The sequence below is a fragment of the Panthera pardus genome, unplaced genomic scaffold (genome assembly GCF_024362965.1).
Source record: "Panthera pardus isolate Hobbes unplaced genomic scaffold, ASM2436296v1 HiC_scaffold_3, whole genome shotgun sequence".
In the NCBI taxonomy this organism is placed as follows: domain Eukaryota; kingdom Metazoa; phylum Chordata; class Mammalia; order Carnivora; family Felidae; genus Panthera; species Panthera pardus.
Window position 1 is genome coordinate 6,802,344 of NW_026526876.1, and position 26,167 is coordinate 6,828,510.

The 26,167-nt window shown below is 46.1% G+C and overlaps 1 protein-coding gene across 3 annotated transcripts in view; it reads left to right on the plus strand.

Annotated features, from left to right (window-relative positions):
• The first annotated feature begins 360 nt into the window (after positions 1-360).
• ZNF18 (zinc finger protein 18) overlaps positions 361-26,167 on the plus strand; it is a 29,102-nt gene continuing 3,295 nt past the window's right edge. The window contains exons 1-6 of one of the 3 annotated variants that reach the window (XM_053893251.1): positions 361-442; positions 12,059-12,570; positions 14,357-14,546; positions 14,943-15,022; positions 22,006-22,090; positions 22,684-22,791. In XM_053893251.1, coding sequence (XP_053749226.1) covers positions 12,181-12,570; positions 14,357-14,546; positions 14,943-15,022; positions 22,006-22,090; positions 22,684-22,791 — 853 coding nt within the window. In that variant the 5' untranslated portion in view covers positions 361-442; positions 12,059-12,180. Of the gene's footprint in view, positions 443-1,983; positions 4,194-10,972; positions 11,964-12,058; positions 12,571-14,356; positions 14,547-14,942; positions 15,023-22,005; positions 22,091-22,683; positions 22,792-26,167 lie in introns of those variants that run through there. The other 2 variants (XM_053893252.1, XM_053893250.1) reach the window with 2 other exon arrangements.

The following is a 26,167-nucleotide window of genomic DNA, read 5'->3' on the forward strand; positions in this document are numbered from 1 at the left end:
TGGAAAGAGAGAGCCCAGGAAGTGCAGAGCTAGTGTGAGTTGGAGCATCGAGGACGTCGGGGAGCAAATCCAATGCAGCGGGGAGGCTTCGGCTGAGCACCCAGGACACGGGCAGAGTCGCAAAGGTGTGGGACTGGGCACGGGGTATGCGACACACACGGGAATTATCTTGATAGACCCTCGCAGCGCTCGGGCCAGCCTGTCGGCGACAAGAGAAGGGACGAACGCTCCAAGCTGGAATGAATGACCCAGCCGCCCCCTGCGGGCAACCGCGAGCGGCCACTGCGCCTGGGCGACGCGAGCGGGGCGGGGCAACGCGGGCGGCCAATCGGAGCCCGCGGCCCAGCCCCGGCCCCGCCCCTCCGTCCCGGCGCCGGCGCCGGCGGCGCGCGCAGCCGCCGGCCTCCCGGAAGTGCGCCCGGAGCCGGCGTCGCGGGCCGAGGTGAGCGCGCGCGGGCTGGGCGGGCCCGGCCGCGGCCACCCGGGGTCGGGCGTGGCGTCTCCCGCGTCCGCGCGGGGCTCAGCTGGGCCCCCAGGGGCGACGGCGGGGCCGGCGGACGCGCGCCCGGACGTCTCGGAGGGCGCGGGGCCGCGGCAGGGGCAGGGAGGCGGGGCCGAGCGGGCTCAGGGGTGGTGGGGACGCCGCTGCCCGGCGCTGGCTCTGTGCCCCGGAGCCTGCGTACCCCGCCGGACTCCCGGGCCGCGCCCCTAGACTGGCAGCTAAACCGGGCCGCTCCCTGTGCCTTCCCCCAGAGGCTGGAAGGCAGCGGCCCCGCGTGGGCTGAAGCCCGGAGCCTCCCTCCCCGGGGTGCCAAGGGTGCTGGGGGGCCCGGCGTGGAGAACACCTGGGTGGGGAGCGCCGCCCCGGCCTCCAGGACGCAGAATGCCAGCGGCACTCCCCTAACTCCCCTGCAGTTTGAACCAGCCTCGAAACCCGCTCCCTCCCCTCGCCTCCCGAAATCTCCCGACGTTGGGGGCTCCTCTTCCCCGGAGCACAGGCCTTGCTTGGAGCTTCCTGGGTTCCAATTCGGCCGCCCCTTGTGAACATCAGAGGTTCCTAATCCGCCAGGATTAGAAATGGCAGGAACAGGGCCTAATAAGGAGCTGATGCGTAGCTGTTGGAGTAAAAATTACTCCTAAGGCTCCTTGTAGACGGCAAGGCAGGCTTTTTATTTAGGGGCCCGACCGCAACGGGGTTTTGCAGGCGCAGAGAGAAATTGGGCTGTGTTCCGAATACAGCAAGGACGAGTGAGCTCCGTGGGGAGGATCAGTGGATGGAAAATTACTAAGGAAACGTGGGGTAAAGGGAACGGGCTGAACCGACTTGACAGGAGTTTAGCCGAAGGCAGGCCCGCGCGCTAAGGACTTTGATCAGGTATCAGGGGTGGTCAGATATACAACGTTAGGATGTAGCATTTAACCAGCTCTCAAAGATGAGGGTTTTTCCCTGAACTGGACTCAGCAAGATTCTTGCTGAAACGGGACTCAAAGGGTCAAGGGCAGAGCTGAAAGGCCAGACCAAGTCACAAAGAGGACTCAGGAGCTTGACTAGATTTTGCTTAAGGAGAGAGTCTTTGTCAATAGTAGGTACACAACAAAGGGCTGCTTGTATGCACATGCATAGTAAGCGTGCTTACCTAAAAGTATATATATATATATATATATATATATATATATATATATATATATATATATGTATATGTGTGTGTACATATATATGTGTATATGTATACATATATATGTGTATATGTATACATATATATGTGTATATATATACATATATATATATTTATATATATACATATATAAATACATATACATATATATATATTTAATTTTTTAAAATTTTCATTTATTTTTGAAAGAGGGAGAGACAGAGCATGAGTAGGGGAGGGTCAGAGAGAGAGGGAGACACAGAATCCGAAGCAGCCTCCAGGCTCTGAGCTGTCAGCACAGTCCCATGGAGGGCTCCAACTCAGGAACACAAGATGATGACTGGAGCCAAGTCCCACGCTTAAGGACTGAGCCACCCAGGTGCCCCCCTAAGAGTATATTTTAAGTTCATTCTCATTTGTTAGAGTTTTAATAAGAACTATGCATTTGGGATAACTTGAAGTGTTTTTAGGTTCTCATGAACTCATTGGGTTATAAACTACACCCTTTATATAATAATTTAATTTGAAATAATTGAGACATTTTACTTAGCATTTTGTTAGGATATAATTACTAAAATCAAGTTTAAATACAAGATTTACAGTTTTCCCTAAATGTCAGTTTCCCGAAATGTAATCTGTGCACTCTTAATCCAGGAAGGAAATAAATCTGAATAAATCTACGCATCAGTCTCTTGATCTTTGAAATCTTTTTACTTGTTATTTAAAACTCAGGAGCCAAACAGATTTAGATTATGAAGGGTGCTTGTATATTTATTCAATTTTGTGACATGTTTATTTAAAACTGCACATTTTTCCTCTAGTTTTCTATAAGTGGTCTCCTATAAGTTTAGATATGTTGTGTTTTCACTGCCATTCAATATGAAAACATTTTAATTTCCATTGTCCTTCTTTTTCTTTGGCCATAGGTTAAGAGTTTTGTTTTTTAATAATTTCTATATATTGACATTTTCTAGATATTGTTACCGAGTTCTAATTTCCTGTATTATGGTCAGAGCATATATACTTTGAGATTGTAATCTTCTGAAAAGTAATCATGCCTGTGGTCTGCTTTGGTGAATGATTCATATACACTTGAAATGAATGTGTATTCTATAGTTGTTGAGTCTGAACGTCAGATCAAGTTGGTAAGTTGGTTTACAGTGTTCAGATTTTCTGTATCCTTACTGATTTTTTTTTGTCTACTCCTTCGATCAACTATGAGGATCTGCCATTTTAGACCTGGTATTAAGTGCATATACATTTACAGTTTTGTGTTGTAAATGACTAGACTCATTTATAATGAAATGTTTCCCTGTTTCTTTTTTGGTCTTGAAGTCTCTTGGTCAGATATAATATAACTGTACCAGTTTTTGTATGCTTGCTGTTTGCATAGGATTTCTTTTCCCCATTATTTTATTTCCAAACCATCTGTATCTTTACGTATAAAATGTCTCTTGTAGACACTGTATGATTGGATGTTGCTTTTCTAAATCTGACAGTCTTTACTTATAATTAAAATGTTTAGTCCACTTACATTTAATGTAATTACTGATATGGTTGAGTGTTGGTCTACCAGTTGTCTTTTTTCTCCATTTGATCCGTCTGGTTTTTATTCTTCTCTTGATGTTTTCTTATCACATTTTGGGATAGTGAATGTTTTGGGGGATTCCTTTATTGGTTTTTAAGCTATAGTTCTTTATATAATATTTTTACACCTAGCAGTAGCGTCTTTAAATGACCAAAGTTTACTTTAACTTATTGGAATCTACTTTAATATTTGTACCGCTTTATGTCACAATTTACACTTATTTCCTGCCTCTCATTTAACACCTTTGCATTTCCCGTTTGTCACCTTAGCACCACTCACTTCCCATTTCGTATTCTTTTGTATCAGTTCATAAATGTAATAACCTCACAACAGATGAATTCCTTATGCCCACTCCTTTGTGCTATATTTATGTCATTTACTTCTACTTATGTTCTGTTTACACTGTTATTATTTTTGTATTTAATAGTTGCCTTTTAAGGAGGTTAGAAGTAAAAGCATAGTATTTCTATATTTATTCAGTATATGTTTACCATTTTTAGAGATCTTCATTCCTTTCTGTAGATCTGAGTTTCTCTGCAATTGGAAAGGTGTCCTTTATCATTTCTTACATATAAATCACTGGAGAAAAATTTTCCTAGCTTATTTATTTATTTTTATTGAAGTATAATCAGCATACAATGTTATGTTGGTTTCAGGTGTATAGCATATTGATTTGACAATTCTATACATTACTCAGTGCGCATATCAACTATACTCTGTATGCTGTATTTTTCATCTCAGTCATTTGTTTTATAACTGGAACTTGGTATCTTTTTTTTTTTTAGTTTATTTATTTTGAGAGAGAGATGGCACAAGCAGGGAAGAGGAGCAGAGGGAAAGAGAGGGAATGGTAAACAGGCTCCATGCTCTGTGCAGACCCCAATGCGGGGCTCAATCCCACCACCCTGGGATCATGACTTGAGCCAAAATCAACCGACTGAGCCACCCAGGTGCCCCAGAAGTTTGTAGCTCTTAATCCCTTTTATCTGTTTTGCTCATAACCCCTTCTTACTTCCCTTTTGGCAAAGAACAGTTTGTTCTCTGTATTCAAGAGTCTGGTTTCTGTTGTTTGTGCATTTGTTTTGTTTTTTCATATTCTACAAATAAGTGAAATTATATGGTATCTTTCTCTCTCTGTCAGACTTACTTCATTTAGCGTAGTGCCCTCCAGGCCTATCAGTGTTGTTGCAAATGGCAAGATCTTATTCTTTTTTATGGCTGAGTAGTATTCCATTGTGTGTGTGTGTGTATATATATATACACCACATCTTTATTCATTCATCTGTCAATGGACGCTTGGGTTTGCTTCCATATCTTGGCCATTGTAAATGCTGCAGTAAACATAGGGGTGCGTATATCTTTTTGAATTAGTGGTTTTGTTTTCTTTGTGTAAATACCAATAATGGAATTACTGGATCATGTGGTGTTTCTGCTTTTTAATTTCAACATAATGGTTGCACCAATTTACATTCCCACCAACAGGGCTCTCCTTTTTTGCCACATCCTTGCCAACACTTGTTATTTCTTGTCTTTTTAATATTAGCCTTTCTGACTGGTGTGAGGTGATACCTCATTGTGTTTTTCATTTGTATTTTCTTGGTGGTTAGTGATATTGAGCATCTCTTCATGTTTCTGTTGGCTTTCTCTGTGTCTTTGGGAAAATGTCTGTTCAGGTCCCATGACTATTTTTTTAATTGGTGTGTGTGTGTGTGTGTGTGTGTGTGTGTGTGTGTGTGTGTTGAGTTGTAGAAGTTATTTGTACACTTTGGATATTAACCCCTTATTGGTTATATAATTTTTTGTTGATGGTTTCCTTTACTATGTAACAGCTTTTTATTTTGGTGTCATCCCAATGGTTTATTTTTGCTTTTGTTTCCCTTGCCTGAGGAGACATATCTAAAAATATGTCGCTAAGGGCAATATCCGAGAGATTACTGCATTTTCCTTAGGAGTTTTATGGTTTCAGGACTCACATTTAGGTCTTTAATCTATTTTCAGTTAATTCTTGCGTATGGCATAAGAAAGTGGTCCAGTGTCATTCTTTTGCATGTAGCTGTTCTGTTTTCTCAGCACCATTTATTGAGAAGATTGTCTGTTTCCCATTGTATATTCTTGCCTCTTTTGTTGTAGATTAGAGCCCATGGATGCAGGTTTATTTCTAGACTCTATCCTGTTCCATTGGTCTGTGTGTCTGTTATTGTGCCAGTACCATGCTGTTTTGATTCTTCTAGCTTTGTGATATATCTTGAAATCCTGGGAGAAGAGACCCCTCTAGCTTTGTTCTTCTCAAGAATGATTTGACTGTTTGTTGTCTTTTGTGGTTCCATACACGTTTTAGGATTATGTGTTTTAGTTCTGTGGAAAATGCTGTTGGTACTTTGATAGGGATTGCGCTGAATCTGTACATTGAGTTGGGTGTCATGGGCTTTTTAACGATATTCTTTCAGCTCATGAGCATGATCTATCTTTCTATTTGTTTGTGTCATCTGCGGTTCTTTCGACAACTTCTTATAGTTTTCAGAGTACAAGTCTTTCACTTTCTTTGTTAAATTTATTCCTAGGTATCCTTTTTTAAAAAATTTAAGAAAATGTTTACTTATTTTTGAGAGAGAGAGAGAGCGTGCGCACACACATGACTGAGCGTGGGGGAGGAGCAGAGAGAGAGAGGGACACAGAATCCGAAGCAGGCTCCAGGCTGCAAGCCGTCAGCACAGAGCCTGACGTGGGGCTCAAACTCACGAACCGTGAGATCATGACCTGGGCCAAAGACGGATCGACGCTTAACTGACTGAGCCACCCGGGTGCCCCAGTATTCTATTCCTTTACGTGAAGTTATAAATGGGATTGTTTCCTTAATTTCTCTTCCTGCTACTTCATTATTAGTGCATAGGAACACAACAGATTTCTGTATGCTAATTTTGGATCCTGTAGCTTTACTGAATTCATTTTTCAGTTCTAATAGTTTTTTCATGCAGGCTTTAGGGTTTTCTATATATACTATGTTATTTGCAAATAGTGACTTCTTCCTTACCAGTTTGGATGTCTTTTATTCCTTTTTCTTGTCTGATTGCTGCAGCTCAGACTTCCAATACTATGTTGAATAAAAGTGGTGAGTGGACATCCTTGTTTTGTTTCTGATCATAAAGCAAAAGCTTTCAGGTTTTCACGACTGAGTACGATGTTAGCTGCAGGTTTTTCATGTATGGCCTTTTTATTTTAAGGTATGTTCTCTCTAAATCCACTTTGTTGAGAGTTTTTATCATGAATGGATGTATTTTGTCAAATGCTTTTTTGGCATTTGTTGAAATGATCATATAGTTTTAATTCTTTTTCTTGTTAATGTGATGTATTACATTGATTTGCGAATATTGAACCAATTGATCGAGGTTTTTTTTTTCAATGTATTGTTGAACTTGGTTTGCAAATATTTTGTTGAGATTTTTTGCATCTATGTTCACCAGAGATATTGGCCTGTAGTTTTCTTTTTTTTGTAGTGTCTCTGTCTGATTTTGGTGTTAGGATAATGCTCGTCTTGTAGAATGAATTTGAAAGTTTTCCTTCCTCTTCTGTTTTGGAATAGTTTGAGAAGAATAGATATCAACCCTTCTTTAAATATTTGGTCAAGTTCACCTGTGAAGCCATTTGGTCCTGGACTTTTGTTTGTTAAAAGTATTGGTTATTCAGTTTTGTTACTAGCAGTTGTTTCATTCAAATTTTCCATTCCTAATTCAGTTTTGGAAGATTGCATGCTTCTAGGAACTTATCCATTTTTTTCTAGATTGTTTAATTTGGTGGTATATAATTTTTCATCATACTCTTTTATAATCCTTTGTATTTCTGTGGTTATTTTTCTTTCATTTTTAAAAAAATTTTTTAAAATGTTTATTTATTTTTGAGAGACGGAGAGACAGAGTGCAAGCTGGGGAGGGGCAGAGAGAGACAGGGAGACACAGAATCCGAAGCAGGCTCCAGGCTCTGAGCTGTCCGCACAGAGCCCAACGTGGGGCTTGAACCCATGAACTGTGAGATCATAACCTGAGCTGAAGTCGGATGCTCAACCAACTGAGCCACCCAGGCGCCCCTTTCATTTCTGATTTTATTTATTTGAATCACCTCTCTCTTCCTTTTTTGATGAGTCTGGCTAAAGATTTATCCATTTTGTTGATCTTTTCAAAGGACCAGCTCCTGGTTTCATTGATCTTTTTCTATGCTTTTTAGTTTCTATTTTTATTTCTGCTCTACTCTTTATTACAGTAAGACCTTGGATCGCAAGTAACTTGTTTTGTGAGTGTTCCTCAAGACGAGCAAACATTTCTAAAAATCTTACTTGATAAACGAGCGATGTCTTGCAATATGAGTAGTATGTGATGCTCAATGTCACATGATCACAAGTGAGCTGGTGGTTCTTGAAATTCACTTTGATATACAAGTGCTTTGGGTTACAAGCATGTTTCCAGAATGAATTATGCTCGCAAACCAAGGTTTAATGTGTTTCCTCCCTTCTACTCGTTTTGGGTTTTGTTTGTTCTTCTTTTTCTAGCTCCTTTAGGTGTAAGTTTAGGTTGTTTAAGATTTTCCTTCTGAAGGCAGGCCGATATGGCTATAACTTCCCTCTTAGAACTGCTTTTGTTGCATCTCAAAGATTTTAGGTTGTTTTCATTTGTCTCCACGTATTTTTCGATTTCCTCTTTGACGTCTTGGTTGACCTCTTCATTGTTAGATAACACGTTGTTTAGCCTCCATGTGTTTGTGTTCTCTCCAGATTGATTTCTAGTTGTGGTTAGAGAGGATGCAGGATATGACTTTAGTCTTTTTAAATTTACTGAGACTTGTTTTGTGGCCTAACATGTGATGCCTTGGAGAATGTTCCAAGTGCACTTGGAAATAATGTATCCTGCTGGTTTTGAATGGAATGTTCTGTATATATGTCTTAGTTCCATCTGGCCTACTGTGTGGTTTAAAGCCAGTTTCTTTGTTGATTTTATGTCTGGATGATCTATCCGTTGATGCAAGTAGGGTGTTAAGTTCCCCTATTATTATGGTATGACCGCCAGTTTCTTCCTTTATGTCTTTTAATATTTGCTTTATGTATTTAGGTGCCTTTATGTTGGTTGCATAAATATTTGTAATTGTTATATCTTCTTGTTAGATTGATCCCCGTATTATATGGTGTCCTTCTTTGTCTCTTGTTTATAGTCTTTGTTTTAAAGTCTGTTTTGTCTGATATAGTATTGCTACTCTGGCTTTTTTGTCCCCCTCCACTTCTATTTGCATGGTATATGTTTTTCCATCCCTTCACTTTCAATCTGTACGAGTCTTTAGGTCTGAAGTGAGTCTATTACAGGCAGCAGATAGATGAGTGTTGGTTTTTTTGTTTTTTTGTTTTGTTTTTATTCATTCAGTTACTCTGTATCTTGATTTGGAGCACTTAGACCATTTAAAGTAATTGTTATGATTACATATTTATCGCTGTTTTAACTGTTTTCTTGTTATTTTTGTAGTTCTCTGTTGCTGTCTTCTCTTGCTGTCTTCCCTTGTGGTTTGATGGGTTTCTTTAGTGTTATGTTTGGATTCCTTTCTCTTTATTTTTTGTGTACCTATTATAGGTTTTTGATTTGTGTTAACTATTGGGCTTGTATATCACATTTATAACAGTCTCTGTTTAGTTGATGGTTGCTTGAATTTGAACACATTCCAAAAGCAGATATCTTTCTATTCTTATTTTTGAAAGATGTTTTTACTGGAGTGGAAATCTGGGTTGATAATTCTTTTCCTAGAATTTGGATTTGGTTCTTTGTTATAATTTCAATTTCTCTGTGGAACGTCCCTATGTCTACTTTCATTATGGCTATATTTTTCTTGTAGTCCTTGGGCCATCTTTGGGTTGGTTTCTCCTGTTTTTTTTTTTCCCATGACTTTGAGTCACATTATCATGTTTTTAAATGTCTAATAATTTGGGGTTACATCTCGAATATTGCGGGTGGCACATTGTAGGATTCTGTGATCTTCCTCTGAGGAGTATTGAGTTTTGTTCTGGCAGGCAGTTGAGTTACTCATTGATCACCTTTGACTTGTGTTAGCTTGGTTTTATGCCTTGTTAGGACAGATCTCTCTGGAAAGGCCAGAGTGTATCCTGAGGCGTTCTAACTTGATTAGGCCAGACCAGGAGGCTGCATTTCCTCTGTGGATCTTGTTGATGCTTGGCTTTAGGCTCTTTTAGGGCCAGTTTAGAGTAGATCTTACTCTAGGGCATTGTATTTACTCCTAACTATCCTAACACGAGGCCTTTCTGGTATCTCAGGATGCTTTGGGTATTAACGGGTATGGGTATTAACGAGGTCTCTCCATTCTTAATGGTCACAAACTCAAATATGTCTCATTCCTGATTGGCATTTATTTTGTATCTCTTTTGCTCTTAACCCTGTAGCATCTGCTGTCTGTTAAACTTTGCATAACTTCACCCTGCCCCCGTGCAGTCCAACCCTTGGCCAAGGGCTCACAGGAAAACCCCACACAGACTTCTTCATGACCACCCCCCTCCCTGCCATAGCTCCATTCTTTCCACTGCTCTGTTGTTCAGATTCCAGATTCTAAAGCAGCTCCAAGTTCTGATCTCTCCCTCCTCAGTTTGTTGAGACCATCGAACTCCGCTTGAGCTCCAGCTTCCTGCACCATTGTTGGGAAATTGTCGCCATGCAGACAGCCAGGATGATCCTGGGCCTCTTCCCCATGAGGTTTTCTTCTCTCGGGGACCTCATTCTTGTCTGCCAGTTGTCTAGTGCAGGAAAACAATTGCCCTAAACGTTTTCTGTAGTTCTGTAGTTGTTGACAGTGGGTGGGCTGGTCTTACTACCAGGTACTCTGCTATGGCCAGAAACAGAATTGCTCAAACACGTCTGTACTGAGCACATCATCAGCATGGCACCCTGGCTTCTGTTTGAATAAATGAACGAAATTTGTGGGTTTCTTGTTGAACCAAAAAATAAGTGCAATGAGGTCCACATATGAAACCTGTAATATTGGGTTAATCCTTTATTAAATTTTTAAAAAAATTTTTATTTGTTTTTGAGAGAGAAAGAGAGAGACAGAGCATGAGCAGGGGAGGGGCAGAGAGAGAGGGAGACACAGAATCTGAAGCGGGTTCCAAGCTCCAAGCTGTCAGCACAGAGCCCGACGTGGGCTTGAACTCACGAGCCATGAGATCATGACCTGAGCTGAAGTTGGATGCCTAACTGACTGAGCCACCCAGTTGCCCCTGGATTAATCCTTTAATCCTTTTTACTTCTTCCCCCCCCCCTTTTTTTTTTTAATGTTTCTTTTTGAGAGAGAGAGCGAGAACATGAGTGGGGAGGGGCAAAGAGGGAGGGAGACAGAATCCCGAGCAGGTTCCCCACTGTCAGTGCAGCGCCCAACGTGGGGCTCATACGCACAAGCCATGAGATCGTGACCTGAGCCGAAATCAAGAGCGGGACACTTGGGGCGCCTGGGTGGCGCAGTCGGTTAGGCGTCTGACTTCAGCCAGGTCACAATCTCGCGGGTCCGTGAGTTCGAGCCCTGCGTCGGGCTCTGGGCTGATGGCTCGGAGCCTGGAGCCTGTTTCCGATTCTGTGTCTCCCTCTCTCTCTGCCTCTCCCCCGTTCATGCTCTGTCTCTCTCTGTCCCAAAAATAAAAAAAACAAAAACAAAAACAAAAAAAAACGTTGAAAAAAAAATTAAAAAAAAAAAAAAAAAAGCGGGGCACTTAACTGAGCCACCCGGTGCCCCTCACCCTTTCCTTTTTTTGCTTGAAACGTTTTATTTTTTATTTTACTTTATTTTTTGTTTATTTATAGTTTTTAAATGATTTTCTGATACAGGATGAGTTGTTTGAAGTGCTAGGCATGAAGACATTCCTTCTTGTACCACAAGAAAAAGGCAGCTATGAAAAGCTGGAGTATTCTACCGATCTCTAATTAAGCCAGATTAACTGATTGGGTGTGTCTGTTTGCTTTTATGGTTCCAATTAGTGTTTTGGAGGAATGATGGCCTGCAACGCTTTTATAACATTTAAGGATTGGCCCAATAATCCAATATTAGGATCCTATGCAAGACAGTTAACTAGAAATAGTTAAATAAACTGATCCTTTAAGCATTTCTAAATACTACCTTTGTCATTTAACATTCCTTTTTCCACCAGCTTAGCCACTGTCTTCCAGATTTTTAGGCCGGTTGCCATAAAATAGTGCTCACTTAGTTCAAGGCCAGAGGAATGTGTTTGGGGGTAGTCACTGTTGGTCCTAAGCCTTCTCTAACCCCGGAGTTGAACATTTCATTTGGGACAGGTTTTTCATCGATTCCCACACAGTCTCATTTTCCACACTGCCCTCAGAAGAGGTCACCTGGAAATTTCGTTGCACCTGTTGGGGAAGAATTAATTTGTCCTCTTTCACCCCTTATTCCTTATGGAAGCATCAGGTCGTTTCAGCATCACCCCTTCTAGGGTGTCGATGACGTCTTTGTTCAGCTTCACCGTTTCGTCTGCACGCTCGTGGGTGCAGTTAAGCCAGTGTCGTGTGGAAGAGCCGTTCACGTGGAAAACCGGGGTGAAAATGCTTCACGCGATGCGTTTCATCCTTCTACTGGGTCTGGCCCTTTGAAGCCCAAGAGAGAATGTCGTAAGACGGTCTGGGTGAAGATGCCAGTTTAGATACCGTATTAAGCGACTTGCTTGGCGGCTTCAGGTTTGTAATCTCTCAGAGGAGAGTAGTGGAGCCGTCGCTTCTCAGGTAGGGCCTGTGAATTCGTTCTCACTGATACTGTGTCCTTCTCTGTCCAGCACCGGCTCTCTCTCCCTCTCTAGTGTCCCTGTGGGAGCCTCGGTGAAGACTTGGTCCCCCCCCACCCCCCGAGACAGCCCCATCCGGGAAACCCTTCACCCAAAGGGACCCGCCGAGCCAGATGATGCCTGTCGACCTGGGGCAGGCCCTGGCCCTGCTGCCGCGGCTGGCGAAGGCCGAGGACTCCCCGTTCTGCGGACCGGACGCTGCCCCTCGAGGGGAGCTCTCTAACCCCGAGACCGCCCGCCAGCTCTTCAGGCAGTTTCGTTACCAGGTGACGTCTGGGCCCCACGAGACCCTGCGACAGCTTCGGAAGCTCTGCTTCCAGTGGCTGCAGCCAGAGGTTCACACGAAGGAGCAGATCCTGGAGATCCTCATGCTGGAGCAGTTCCTGACCATCCTGCCCGGGGAGATCCAGACGTGGGTGCGGACCCAGTGTCCGGGCAGCGGCGAGGAGGCGGTGACCCTCGTGGAGAGCTTGAAGGGAGACCCCCAGAGACTGTGGCGGTGGGTAAGCAGAGGGGGTAATCCGCCAGCGAGGCACAGGGCTCCCTTGGGGTCTCGCGAGGCGTCTTGTCTTTTTTTCTGACTCTCAGCATGTGTGCTTTTCCACACTAACGACCAGTTCTCCAACTTTCTTTTCTTTTCTTCTCTTCTCTTTTCTTTAATGTTTTATTTATTTTTGACAGAGAGAGACAGAGAGACAGAGAGACAGAGTGTGAGCAGGGGAGGGGCAGAGAGAAAGGGAGACACAGAGTCCGAAGCAGGTTCCAGGCTCTGAGCTGTCAGCACAGAGCCTGACGCGGGGCTGGAACCCACGAGCTGTGAGATCATGGCCTGAGCCGAAGTCGGATGCTTAACCGACTGAGCCACCCAGGTGCCCCTATTCTCCAACTTTCTGATACCAGCCCGGTGTCTTACAAGTCAGTTCAGACCCGACACTAACATTCTGGGGTTGGCAGACCCAGGGGGATAAGGGTCAGTCTGATGAGAATGCTCTTATTTTGGACACCAGTCACAGGTCACACAGGCCAACTGTCCTTAAGACCGACTGGCTGTACATTTGCTGGTTCCCACAACGCCCTCCCCGGGTTGGACAGGGAATGACTCATGGAACTCGTGAAAGCACGACTTACACTTGCTGGTTTATGATAAGGAGCGTGATTCAGGAGCAGCAGCAGGAGGCCATGGGGATGGCGTGGGGCTTCCGTGGCCTCTCCCGGCAGGCCGTGTGCCTGGTGCTGCTGTATGTTCACCAGCTTAGAGGCTCCCCAGACCCCATCATTTGGGGAGCTTGATGGAGGCTTCGTTACTTAGGCATGAGAGATTAGTCATTGGCCATTGGTGACCGAAAATCTCCGGCCTCTCTCCCTTCCTCAGAGGTTGAGGGTTGGGGCTGTCAGGTCAATCCTCTGATCACCCGGTGGGCACCTCTGATGACCAGCCTCCGTCCTGAAGCTCTCTGGGGGCCCACCAAGCGTCCCCTGCTTAGCCTCAACTCAGGCGTGATGGAAAGGGGCTCATCATGAATAACAGAATTGCTCTGTCACTCCCTTCCTTTAGGGCAATTCCAAGGGTTTTAGCAACTCTGTGCCAGGAACCTGGGACAGAGACGAAATCCATGTTTCTTATTATATCGCCCCAGTGTGTCCCCGTGTCTCCCCTAATTCTAAGGCTCCCTGGGACTCTGACCATTACAAACAGAGGCCAAAGCCTCTTGTCTCTGTCCATCTTTAGACTCAAGTGTCCGGGAAGTTGTACAAAGGATACCTGAGTTTTTCACTGGTGGAGACTATCCAGTAGAAACACATTGTCGATGAACTTTCCCTTTAGTTTTTCTTAATTTTTTTTAATGTTTATTTATTTTTGAGAGAGAGAGAGAGAGAGAGAGACAGAGTGCAAGCAGGGGAGGAGCAGAGAAACAGGGAGACACAGAATCCGAAGCAGGCTCCAGGCTCCGAGGCATCAGCACAGAGCCCGATGCGGGGCTGAACTCACAGACTGCGAGATCATGACCTGAGCCGCAGTCGGACGCCTAACGGACTGAGCCACCCAGGCGCCCCTCCATGGCGTGCCTTGAAGACCTCCCACGCCTGATTCAGGCGTCGGCTTTCGGCCTCCCCTCAGGTCGTTTTCCTCACAGCTTCCTGCTGGTCTAGACGGAAAAGCTCGTGTGCCTCTTTCCCTGTTCCATGTCCCCGAGGACCGCCCTGTGGTCTGTTATGGAGCGTTAGCTGTGTTTCTTTCAGAACCCCTCATTCTGGATCCTTCAGTAACTAATTCTGTGTGGTCTCTAGATCAGCATCCAAGTTCTGGGACAAGAAATCTTATCGGAGAAGACGGACTCCGCAAGCTGCCGCGTGGGGGGAGCGGGACGCCATCTTGAAATGGCGTCTCAGGAGCTGGGACCTCGGGCCTCCCCCTCCAGGCCTGGGGAGCCGCCGAGCCGTGCTGTGAAAGAGGAGTCTGACATGGAGCAAGAATTAGGTGAGGGGCGCTTCCTCGCGGTGGCATGTGGTGAGTTCTCGGGGAAATCTGGGGGCCGTGGTTAGTGGGCCTACGACCGAGTGGAAAATGATATGCTGCTCAGATCAGGGTATCTCTGGAAAGTCTGGAAACGGAGTGGACTTAACTGAATCCCTCTGAGGGGGAGCTCTGGTCCGTGAAGCTCCTCTATGGCTGGGCCAGACCACGTGAATTTTGGTTCTGAGGGAGGAGGAGGAAACTGTGGATGAGACTGTTGGGAAGGTTGGAACGAGCTGGAGCTGGTTGGCGAGGGAGGGACGGGCATCACTTCTGACGTGTACCGATTGCATCGGTGCCCTCTGGGGAGTGGTTTGCCACGACACCTAGAGCCTTCCAACTTTCTGTTCCTCGCTTCAGCGCTGGCCGCTGCCGCCCTGGACGAAAGGCTCGTCGGAGACCAGGACTTCACGGCCTCCGTGCTCCAAGCAGCACCTCAGGTGAGCCGGCTTCCTTGCTTGTCTTACCCCCGCCGGGGCTCCAGCGGGAGCGTGGAAAGGGGACGTGCTGTCAGAAGTAGAGAGGACGGCTGGCGAGGGCAGCAACACGCACGTGGAATGAAGCCCGAGTCCCAGGATTTCTCTTGAGACAGAAGGCTGGGTGATCGTCACCTTGATAACGGAATCTGGATCCATTCTTCCCGGAGGAAGTGGCTGTGAAGCTTCCCTCTTGTTTGTCCTGCTCCTGCTCTTGGGGTCGTGCGGAGAAAAGACTCTATTTCCTGGTCTCGGCCTCCCCCACGGGAGTCAGTTTGAGAGTTCGAATGGTTACGGGTCATGTGGGCCAGGCGACCTCCCCCAGCTTTAGGGAGGTGTAGTGGACAAACAGTAAACCGCACATATTTCAAGCATACGGTTTGGTAAGTTTCTTGACACGTATACACACGTGTGAAACCATGTTCACAATCAGGTTGATAAACATACCTGTTACGCCCAAGGTTTCCTTTTGCCCCTTTGTGACCCCTCCCGCCTGCCCCCCACCGCCCCCAGTGCTGAGATCCCAAGGCTACCACTGAGCTGCTTTCTGTCACCATACATTAGCTTGCATTTTCTAGAATTGGGTGTGAAATGGAGTCATGTCATCTGTCCTCTTAACTTTGTTCTTCTGCATGTAATATTTTTCTTGCTCCTTTTGATATTTTCTCAGTGGTTTTCAACGGTTTGACTACCGTGGATGGCCTAGGACTCATTTTCTTCGTGTGGGGTTCTTGGATCTGTGGGTTTATAGTTTTCATCAAATTTGGAAAATCTTGACCAGTATCTCTTCCACCATCTTCTGTCTCCCTTCCTTCTCTGCTTCTTTGTGGATTTTGAGAATAACCCCCACATGGACTCTGTGTGAGGATAACGTGTGTACGTTCATTACAGCTCTCCAGGTTGTCCCAGAGCTTTACTGATGCTTTCTGTCTCTATAAAAAAAAAAATCTCTGTTTCATTTTGGATACTCCCTGTTCATGTGTCTTCAAGTTCACTAATCTTCTCTTCTGCTTTGTCTGATCCGTTGTTAATCCCATCCAGTGTATTTTTCATCTCAAATGTCTTTTTCATCTCTAGAAGTTTGAATTGGGGCTTCATTATGTTTTTCACATCTGTACTTAACATGTTCTGTTGTTCCTACCTTTTCTTGACTGTACGGAATATGGCTATAATGTCTGTTTAAAAATTTTTTTTAACGTTTTATTTATTTTTGAGAGAGACAGAGACAGAGTGTGAGTAGGGGAGGGGCAGAGAGAGAGGGAGTCACAGAATCTGAAGCAGGCTCCAGGCTGTCAGCACAGAGCCCGACGCGGGGCTCGAACCCACGAACTGTGAGATCATGACCTGAGCCAAAGTCAGAGGCTCAACCGACTGAGCCACCCAGGTGCCCCTATAATGTCTATTTTAATGTCCTTGTCTGCTAATCTATCACCTGTGTCATTTCTGAGTCAGTTTTGATGGATCGATTGATCTCATTGTGAGGTGTTTTCCTGCTACTCACCATGCCCAGCAACCTTTGATAGGATGTCAGACGTGAATTTTACTTTGTTGGATGCCGAGTATTTTGGCATTCCTATAAAAGTTCTTTTTTTTTTTTAATGTTTGTTTATTTTATTTTTACTAAAAAATTTTTTAATGTTTATTTTTGAGAGAGACAGAGTGTGAGCAGGGAAGGGGCAGAGCGAAAGGGAGACACAGAATCTGAAGCAGGCTCCAGGCTGTAAGCTGTCAACACAGAGCCTGATGCAGGGCTCAAACCCACAAACTGTGAGATCATGACCTGGGTCAAAGTTGGACCCTCAACCAACTGAACCATCCAGGCACCCCTTTTTATTTTTTAAAATATTTATTGATTGATTTTTGAGAGCAAGAGAGAGCAAGCATGTGCCCGAGTGAGGGAGGGGCAGAGAGAGGGAGAGAGAGAGTCCCAAGCAGGCTCCACGCCATCAGCACAGATCCAGACTTGGGCCTCGAACTCATGAACTGTAAGATCATGACCTGAGCCAAATCAAGAGTTGGACACTTAACTGACTGAGTCACCCAGGCGCCCTGTTTATTTATTTTGGAAGAGAGAGTGCATGAGCAGAGAAGAGGGGCAGAGGGAGACAGAATCCCAAACAGGCTCTGTACCATCAGCGTGGAGCTTGACTCGGGGCTCGAACCCACGAACCGTGAGATCATGACCTGAGCCGAGTCAAGAGTTGGATGCTTAACCAACTGAAGCACCCAGGTGCCCGCCCCCCTGTAAATGTTCTAGAGCTTTGCTCTGGGATGTGATCAGTCACTGCTTGGACGTAGTTTTATGGCACCAGAGAAGTCTTTAGTCTGGGCTCATTTCTCCCACCACTGAGGCAAGACCCTTCTGTGTATCGTACCTGATGCTGCTTGATGTATGAGGTTTTCCACTCTGGCTGGAAGGAAGTACCTACCACTAGCTCTGTTTGCTCCGCTTCTCCTGGAGGCTCCTTCCCAGACCCGAGGGGGACCCCCTGGAGATCTCCGGAGCCTTCTCTCCGTTCAGCTCCCCACTCTGGTCTGCTGCCCTGCTGACTCTGGCTGCCTTCGCCTTCCCAGACTCTGAGCAACTTCCGCCAACTCTAGGGGGAGGGGGCCGCCTGACTCAGCCTGGCCCCCCTGCCTGTGCTTCCGGGCTGTTGTCTCCAGGTGGTGCATTCGGCCAGTGCAGGGCTCACCTGATTCGTCTCCTCTCTCTCAGGGAGCTCTGCTCTGCTCCGCCTGCCAGGCGGTGTCCCCAAACCGTTGTTTCCTATATTTTGTCTCCTTTTCCAGTTGTTTCAGGAGGGAAAGTAAATCTGGTCTCTGTTACTCTGTCCGAAACAACTTGGGGAACAGGTTTATTTTGAGTATGTAGTTAACAACTCTGAAAAGTTGCATTTGATAAAAATAAAGTTTTTCTGGGGGCACCTTGGTGGCTCAGTCGGTTAAGTGTCTGACTTCGGCTCAGGTCATGATCTCTCGGTTTCACGGGTGCTGTGCCTGGAGCCCTCTGTGCCGACAGCTCGGAGCCTGGAGCCTGCTTTGGATTCTGTCCCCATCTCTAACCGCCCCTCCCCTAATCACACTGTCTGTCTCTCTCTCTCTCTCAAATTTTAAATAAAGATTAAAAAAAATTAAAACACTACAAAATTATTTAAAAAATAAAGTTTTTCTGGAACCCATACTCCTTGATCGAAGCGTTGTTTCAAACCTTCAGGGAACTCTGCGGTTCTCTAGAGAAGGTAAGGGCAGGGAGGCCAGTAGGTGGTGGTGATGTGCTGCCCAAGCCCGGTGGGAGCTTCAGATTTCCAGGCTCAGGGATGTAGAAACCAGAATACGAACTTCACAGTTCACCCTGGGAGAGGGATGGGAGAGGGCAGGAGAGGGACAGACCTTTTTAGTGACTCAGGAGTACCTGTCTTCCCACTTTCAAGGTACCTAGAAACCAAATTGTTAGGAGGTTTTGTAGTGCAAAAGATTTGGGTATTCTGTGAAATATTTCAAGCAGACGTGAGGATTACTGTTGCTTCTGTAGTAAGTACAGAGTGTTCCTATGAGACGTCTGGACAATTTATGAACATCTTTTAGCTGGTAGAATTAAGCATTAACGAAACATTACGTAGCAACGTTGACCGTGACTTGTTCTGGATAGCTCGAATCAAATGGCTAAAAAACATGTTCACTGGCATGAGCCATGCCTGTGTCTGTGTGCATTTCCCTGTATTTAGCAGATAACTGATCAACAGCCCCTCGATCCAGACAAACAAAAGTCATTCTTAACCGGTTCCAGCATCCCTGCTCCCAACCATAACAAGGGCCATGTGCACTTCCAGAAGGGGCTTGATATTTAGTGGATGCTTTGTTACGTGCAGGGGATCTTGCAATAGATGTAATCACTCCCTCAAATCTCCTTTATAGGTTAGGAGCCTCGTGAATTATGCCAGAATAATGAGGTAGCATCCCCACGCAGTTTCATCGTTAGAAACCAGGAGTGAGTTAGAGCCTCACGCAGACCCGGGGATGCTTTTACTCACATTCCTGCGTCTTCAGATTTCGGGAGAGGAACACAGTGCGGGGGGGGGGGGGGGGGGGGGGGGACGGGGGGGACCTGTGTCCGGGTCAGCTGTGGCAGTGTCTCACAAACCCACAAGGTGGCGCTGTCTCCACACAAAATCAAGGGTAGTTTTGCATCAGATTCCATCGTTCTGTCCTTCCAGAGCAGTGACTACTGTGCCCTTCCCTCTGCCAGCGCCCAAGCAAGGGTCTGTGTCTCCTGAACGTGAAGCCTGAGGGGTCCCCTATTCAGCAGTGTTTGCTCAAACCTGTTCTTCTCCGGAGGTTGTGAAGGTAGCTTCATTCACAGATTAAGACAATAAACTCAGTTCTACGAGCTCCTTTCAAAACTGAACATTTTATTTTATCTTTTAAAGGTTATTTATTTATTTTGAGAGAGAGAGAGAGCGCACGGGGGACGGACATAGAGGGAGAGAGAGAGAACCCCAAGCAGGCTCTGCTCTGTCAGCATGGAGTCTGATGTGGGGCTCGATCTGGCGAACCATGAGAGCCTGACCTGAGCCGAAATCAGGAGTTGGATGCTCAACTGACTGAGCCACCCAGGCGCCCCCAAAGTAGAAAATTTTAAATTAAAATTAAGATAAAAAATGTGGTTATAGTTGATGCTTAAGTATATCGTGAAATACATTTAAGTCACTTTTTGCATTTTTATCCTAAAAAAAATCCAACCCCGTGTTTTCTTTTTAAAATTTTTGCTTAGTATCTGCTAATTGCAGACTTTTGGGTAAATCATGCTTTTTCAGACCTTTCTGCTTCCCTTTGATATGCTGTTAGGCAGACTTGACCTAGGACTGAGAATGGCTTCCCTGAGCATGCCTCGTGCCCTGAGAACATCTCATTTTCTTATTCGCCCTCCTCATGTTTGCTCCCTGTAGCCTGGCTATTCATAATAGTGGGTGGTTATCAACTTCGGGGTTCCTGAAAGAGTACAGAATCCCTTCATTTTCTCTGCAAACCCTGGTGAGCGTGGGAGACCGGGTGTCCCGTAGGCCGCACATAAAATAACACTACTACAGGCGTGATTTCCGAGGAGTTATTTGCCGAGGGCTTTATTTCCCCCAGACAGCATGCACCGAGAGCCTGCTCTGTCCTGGGCATCGTCTCGGGGCCTGACAAAGTACACACTGGAGCTCACGTGCTAACGGGGGCAGCTCTTAGCCAAACACCTGTGTGCGTGCCGGTGAATGCCAGGACTGAAAACTAGAGCGTGCTGTGAAGACAGGTGATGCCTGCGTTATTTCTGTCAATCAGGGTGTGAGTGTTATCCCACCACCAAGTGAGAACGGGGGCTCAGAAAGGTGGTGTCTCTTGCTGAGGGTCACGCAGGTAGAAGTGGCAGGGCCGGGACTCAAAAACCCGGCCCGGTTGAGTCACACAGGTAGAGTTTACAGCCGGGACTGTGCTGTTGATCACTCCGCCGTCCAGACTGGGTCTCCAGCGCTCCGCTCCTCGGCGGGGAGATGGGGATTTGAATCCACAGACGTGGACTCCAGCTGGGCAGCGTTCCCAGGTTTGAGGCTCTAGCCTCCAGTTTCATAGGAGAAGAAGGGCATGTTTTGGGGGATAATTGAGGCACACCTTGCAACAGAGAACCCATCGATTTTCCACTGAGTGGGAGGAAAACCGGTCTAACGTTAGGCTGTAAACTCAGAACTGTCGGGGAGGCTCCACGTGTGCACGGAGCCAGCCCTCTGTCTCTGGTCTGAATCCACTGATCTGTTTCAGAGAGACTAGGATGCATCCGACTTCCTTGTGGGCGCTTCCCACCTTTTTGCTGACTCGCGTGTGGTTTTCTAACAAATTCCCTTTTAATTTCTTTTCCCTCTTGAATTTCCAGAGTTTTAAAAAAAAATTTTAATGTTTATTTTTGAGAGAGAAAGAGAGAGGGACAGAGTGAGAACAGGGATGGGGCAGAGAGAAAGAGACACAGAATCCGAGGCAGGCTCCAGGCCCCAAGCTGTCAGCACAGAGCCCGACGCGGGGCTCGAACCCACGAAACGCGAGATCGTGACCTGAGCCAAACTCAGATGCTTAACCGACTGAGCCCCCAAGGTGCCCCATGAATTTCCAGATTTTAATGAAATATTGGGAGCATCAGATTCCGACTGTTCAAAGACCTCTATTATAAGCATTGGGTTAAAAAAATAAGGGGTGCTTGAGGGCTCAGTGGGTGAAGCGTCCAACTTTTTTGTTTTTAATCTTTATTTTTGACAGAGAGAGAGAGTGAACAGCAGAGGGACAAAGAGAGGGAGACAGAGGATCCAAAGTGGCCTTCACACTGACGGCAGAGAGCCCGATGCGGGGCTCGAACTCACGAACTGTAAGACCATGACCTGAGCTGACGTCAGTTTCTTAACTGACTCAGCCACCCAGGCTCCCCCAGCATCCAACTCGTGATCTCAGCTCAGGTCGTGATCTCACAGTTGGTGAGATCAAGCCCCTCATCGGGCTCCACGCTGACAGTGTAGAGTCTGTTTGGGATTCTCTCTCTCCCTCTCCCTCTGCTTCTCCTGTGTGTTCTCTCTCTCTCTCTCTCTCTCTCTCTCTCAAAATAAATATTTAAAAAAAGAAAGAAAGAAAAAAGGACAGGGTAGAAGAAGCTTTTGCCTTCTCTCTGTGTTCTTGACTCTTAAGTATGTGCAACTAAAAAGCCAGCACTTAAAATCTAGATGTATTCTAACCAGGGCAAGAAATACTGACGTGGAGACTGTCGTTTTCCCCTTGGCCTCTTCCCTTGAACTACCTCCTGTGATTCCTTAGATCATCTGATGGCCAGGCGGCGAGGGCATAGGCCCGTTTTCCTCCACTTTCCTACAGGGGAGGGAAGGCTGGGTTCAGAAACCTGCGTTGGAGTCGTGTCATCGCATGTTTTCTAGGAGACGTGGAGGCACCTGGAGTCCGTCCAGAAGGAGCAGTACTGGGATCTCATGCTGGAGACCTACGGGAAGATGGTCTCCGGAGGTGAGGGTGTGGGCCAGTCCGGTGGGAGCAGACGTTAAACATTTTCTGTGTCCGTTAGAGAGAGCTGCTTCCATGGAAGTTCTTCGGGGGAAGGGGGCACCGGGGACGTGGCTGGGAACTGGGGATAGCAGGGTCTGTGTGCCCAGAACTGTCACGGCTGCATTATGCGTGGTTACTCCTTAAATGTATGAGGTCGGGGATGGTGTTCCTGTGTGAAGGATGACGAGAGTGAGCGTCAGCTCCTGCCACGTTCCTTGTAAGTGCCGAGTTAACGATGGAACTCGGTGTGTCTGAGTCCCTGCTCTGTGCCACTAAGCCCCACTGTGCCAAGAAGCAGTGGCTCGCCCAAACGCGAGCCTTGGTGTGCAGGCAGGCCCTTCCGGTCACCTTGTGACCCTCACCATACATCCTGGTCATGTCATGAGTACTGGTGTCTGAGAAGCTCCCAGTAGCCTTCTAAGAGAAGGTCTTTTAAGTGGTCCCCAGATCCTTCCTATTTCCTCTTCACACTCAGGTTGTGCCTTTGACAGACCCAGACTGGTCCCTAGTTCTCCCCATTCACCTGGGCTTCATGTCGTCCCTCTGTGTACCAGGCATTTCCAGTTCCAAGCCTGATCCGACTGGTTCAACGGAGTATGGGGAAGAGCCTGCCGGGCGGCACCCTCACCTTAGTGAGAAGATCCCAAGGCCCACCTGCCTAGGTGAGTGGTCGTTCACTGGGGCCGAGCCCCTCCTGACCTCCTGTCATTAAACTGGGGGGGGTACAAGGACCTGAGGTCTGTGACATTGTCTGTAACTAGCCACGATCTGGTCAGTCCAGTGTGAGTCCCGAGGTTGGGTCTCCTCGTCTCTGGTGCACGGGCTGCTGGAACATACATACATAATCGTGGAACAGAGACCACACATCGGACCCGCTGCCTTCGGGCTTGTCTGCCGTGACTGCTTGCTTCTTCAGAGCAAGTTAAGGTTAGTACAGACTGATACCAACACAGACAGTAGAATTCCTTTCTAGAAAGGTTATGGAACAGCAGTAGGCAATCACTCTTGCTGACTCTTTTGGTTTTCGTAATTGTTGCAGTGAAGTGAAGACTGAATAAGACAAACTGACAGAAAAACACATTTAACTAATCTCTAGGCACCTGACTTCTCCAAAACAGCAGCAACAACAAACACTTCCTGTGAATCATGTATTCTAAGACAGGAGGCGGGGAAATATGTGAACTTCTTCTGTGGTCATGCAGCCATCACCCTTTGTTTCCTGCACTCTGTTTAAAGCGTTGCGGATGTAACACCTCGCGTCCGCACGTACCCGCACCCCCGGCCCCCCCCCAACATACACTTCGCCATGTACAGAAGATCCCAGAACTGTGGAGGAAGAAAAGGACCAGGGATGAGTAGTGTATGGAAAGTGATCCTTTCCAGTGGGATCCAACTATTTCCCTTTGCTAACTAACACACTAAGAGACAGCAAGCTTCATGTGAAATGTACGATTTTAATTTTAACCAATATATTTATCCTAATACTGTTCTCACAAGGATCCCTTTGGAGCAGGGTTTCTCAAACTGCATTTCCTGACCAATCAGTGTAGTGTGAAATCATGTTGTAGGTTGTATCCAGCATTTAAAAAAAATGCAGTGATAAGATTGAATGGAGAATATCAGAAAATATCAGGGTGGGTAATATTTTAGGAAATTTTTGCTCTAAGTATGTGTGTATGTTCCATATTTCAATATAAACATACTTCTTTTTTTTAATTTAAAAATCCTTGTTAATGTTTGTTTATTTTTGAGAGGGAGAGAGAGAGAGAGAGAGACAGAGCACAAGTTGGGGAGGGGCAGAGAGAGAGGGAGACACAGACTCAGAAACAGGCTCCAGGCTCCGAGCTGTCAGTACAGAGCCCGGTGTGGGGCTCGAACCCACAAACTGTGACTCATGACCTGATCCGAAGTTGGATGCTTAACTGACTGAGCCACCCAGGCGCCCCAATATAAACATATTTCTTTTTTTTTAATTTTTTGAAATGTTTTATTATTTATTTTTGAGACAGAGAGAGAGAGAGCATGGATGGGGGAGGGTCAGAGAGAGGGAGACACAGAATTGAAACAGGCTTCAGGCTCTGAGCTGTCAGCACAGAGCCCGATGCGGGGCTCGAACTCACAGACCGCGAGATCATGACCTGAGCCGAAGTCGGCCGCTTAACCGACTGAGCCACCCAGGCGCCCCTTAATAGATATTTTTTAGAGCACTTTCAGATTCACAGCAAAGTTGAGTGTAAGGTACAAGGGATTTCCCATATGCGTCCTTGTAGTGGGATTTTATTTGTGATACATGGTTCACCTATCTCCACTCATTCTTTTTTTTTTTTTTTTTCCTCCTTCATTCCGCCTGGTGACATGGTTGCATTAGCTCTTACCTTGAATGAGACTATGGGGAGTCTACACAGCCAGCTGGCCCTCGTAGGGCTAAGACATGGCAATGTCTGCTCTTGACAGAGAGGAAATGTGGGGAGAGACACCAGGGAAGTGGCCATGGGCAGGGCAGACTGCAAGGGCATGCTGGGAGCAGGGGGAACCCCGTGGAAAGTTGATGCAGGAGTCCAGCTGTGCAGGGGCGAGCCCTGGACTAGTGTGGAAACAATTAACAGGATCAGAAAGGACTCAAAGACCCAAAAGCAGCCAGTTTGCCAGATCTGGGCTCACACCAATGGGCAGTCTCAAGAGAGCATGCATGCTGTGTGTTTGACCATACGGAAGAATAGCGTGTGGTTAAAGCAGGCCAGCAGGGGAATACACCTCAAAAAGCCACGTCCTCATCTCTGATCAAAACCCCAAGGGGTTTAAAAAAAAAATTGTTTGGGAAAAGGATTCTTAAGTAGTTATCTGTAAGAATACTGCAAAGTTACTAAAGAGTCTTGAAAGAAGAATTGTTCATTGACATTAGATCTGTAAACATTACGAGTCTGTTGTTTTAGTCTGGCTGGCCCAGTTGGTCAAGCACGCAACCTGATCTCAGGGTCATGAGTTCGAGCCCCATGTGGGGCATGGAGCCTATTTAAAAAAAAAAAAGTCTGTCATTTTAGAAAGGTAAAATCAATAAAATGATGGGATATGGATATAGAAGTAGACACACAGGCCAGCAGAACAGAAAAGGGAGCCTTGGAAGAGAGGCTCATCAGGCAAGAATTTTTTAAAAAATTTTTTTTTAATGTTTATTTTTGACAGAGACACAGCATGAGCGGGGGAGGGGCAGAGAGAGAGGGAGACACAGAATCGGAAGCAGGCTCCAGGCTCCGAGCTGTCAGCACAGAGCCCGACACGGGGCTCGAACTCACAGACCGCGAGATCATGACCTGAGCCGAAGTCGGAAGCTCAGCCGACTGAGCCACCCAGCCGCCCCTGGGCAAGAATTTGATGTGAGACAGAGGAAGAGGCCACAAGGGTCTGTGGATGAGGTGTTCTTCCGTGAACAGCATTCTTTGGGAAGAGGCATCGGTTTAAATGTGATGAAGGTCATACACCAAAATAAGTTGGAAATAGATGAAAAAGATAAAATAGGAACATAATACGGAAGGAAACGGGTGACTGTTTGACTCACTGTCTGGGCGGGGAAGGTTTTATCAGTATAAAAGCCACGGAGGAAAACCATTAGGGAAAAGATGAATAGACTTGAGTACACTGGGGCCCCTGGGTGGCTCAGTCGGTTGAGTGTCCTACTTCACCTCGGGTCATGATCTCACGGTTCATGGGTTCAAGCCCGCGTCGGGCTCTGTGCTGTGACAGCTCGGAGCCCGGAGCCTGCTTCAGATTCTGTGCCTCCCTCTCTCTCTGCCCCGGTTGTACTTGTGCTCTCTCTCAAAAATAAATAAACGTTAGGAAAAAAAAATAGACTTGAGTATACTTAAAATTAAGAAAACCCCCACAACTTACACATATACGTAAATGGCCACAAACAAAATTCAGGTATCGGTGAAAAACATTGTTCATGAAAATGACAGATAAATGATTATCTTTCTTTCCTTTCTTTCTCTTTTTCTTCCTTTTTTTCTTTTTTTCCTCTTTCTTTCTTTCTTTCTTTCT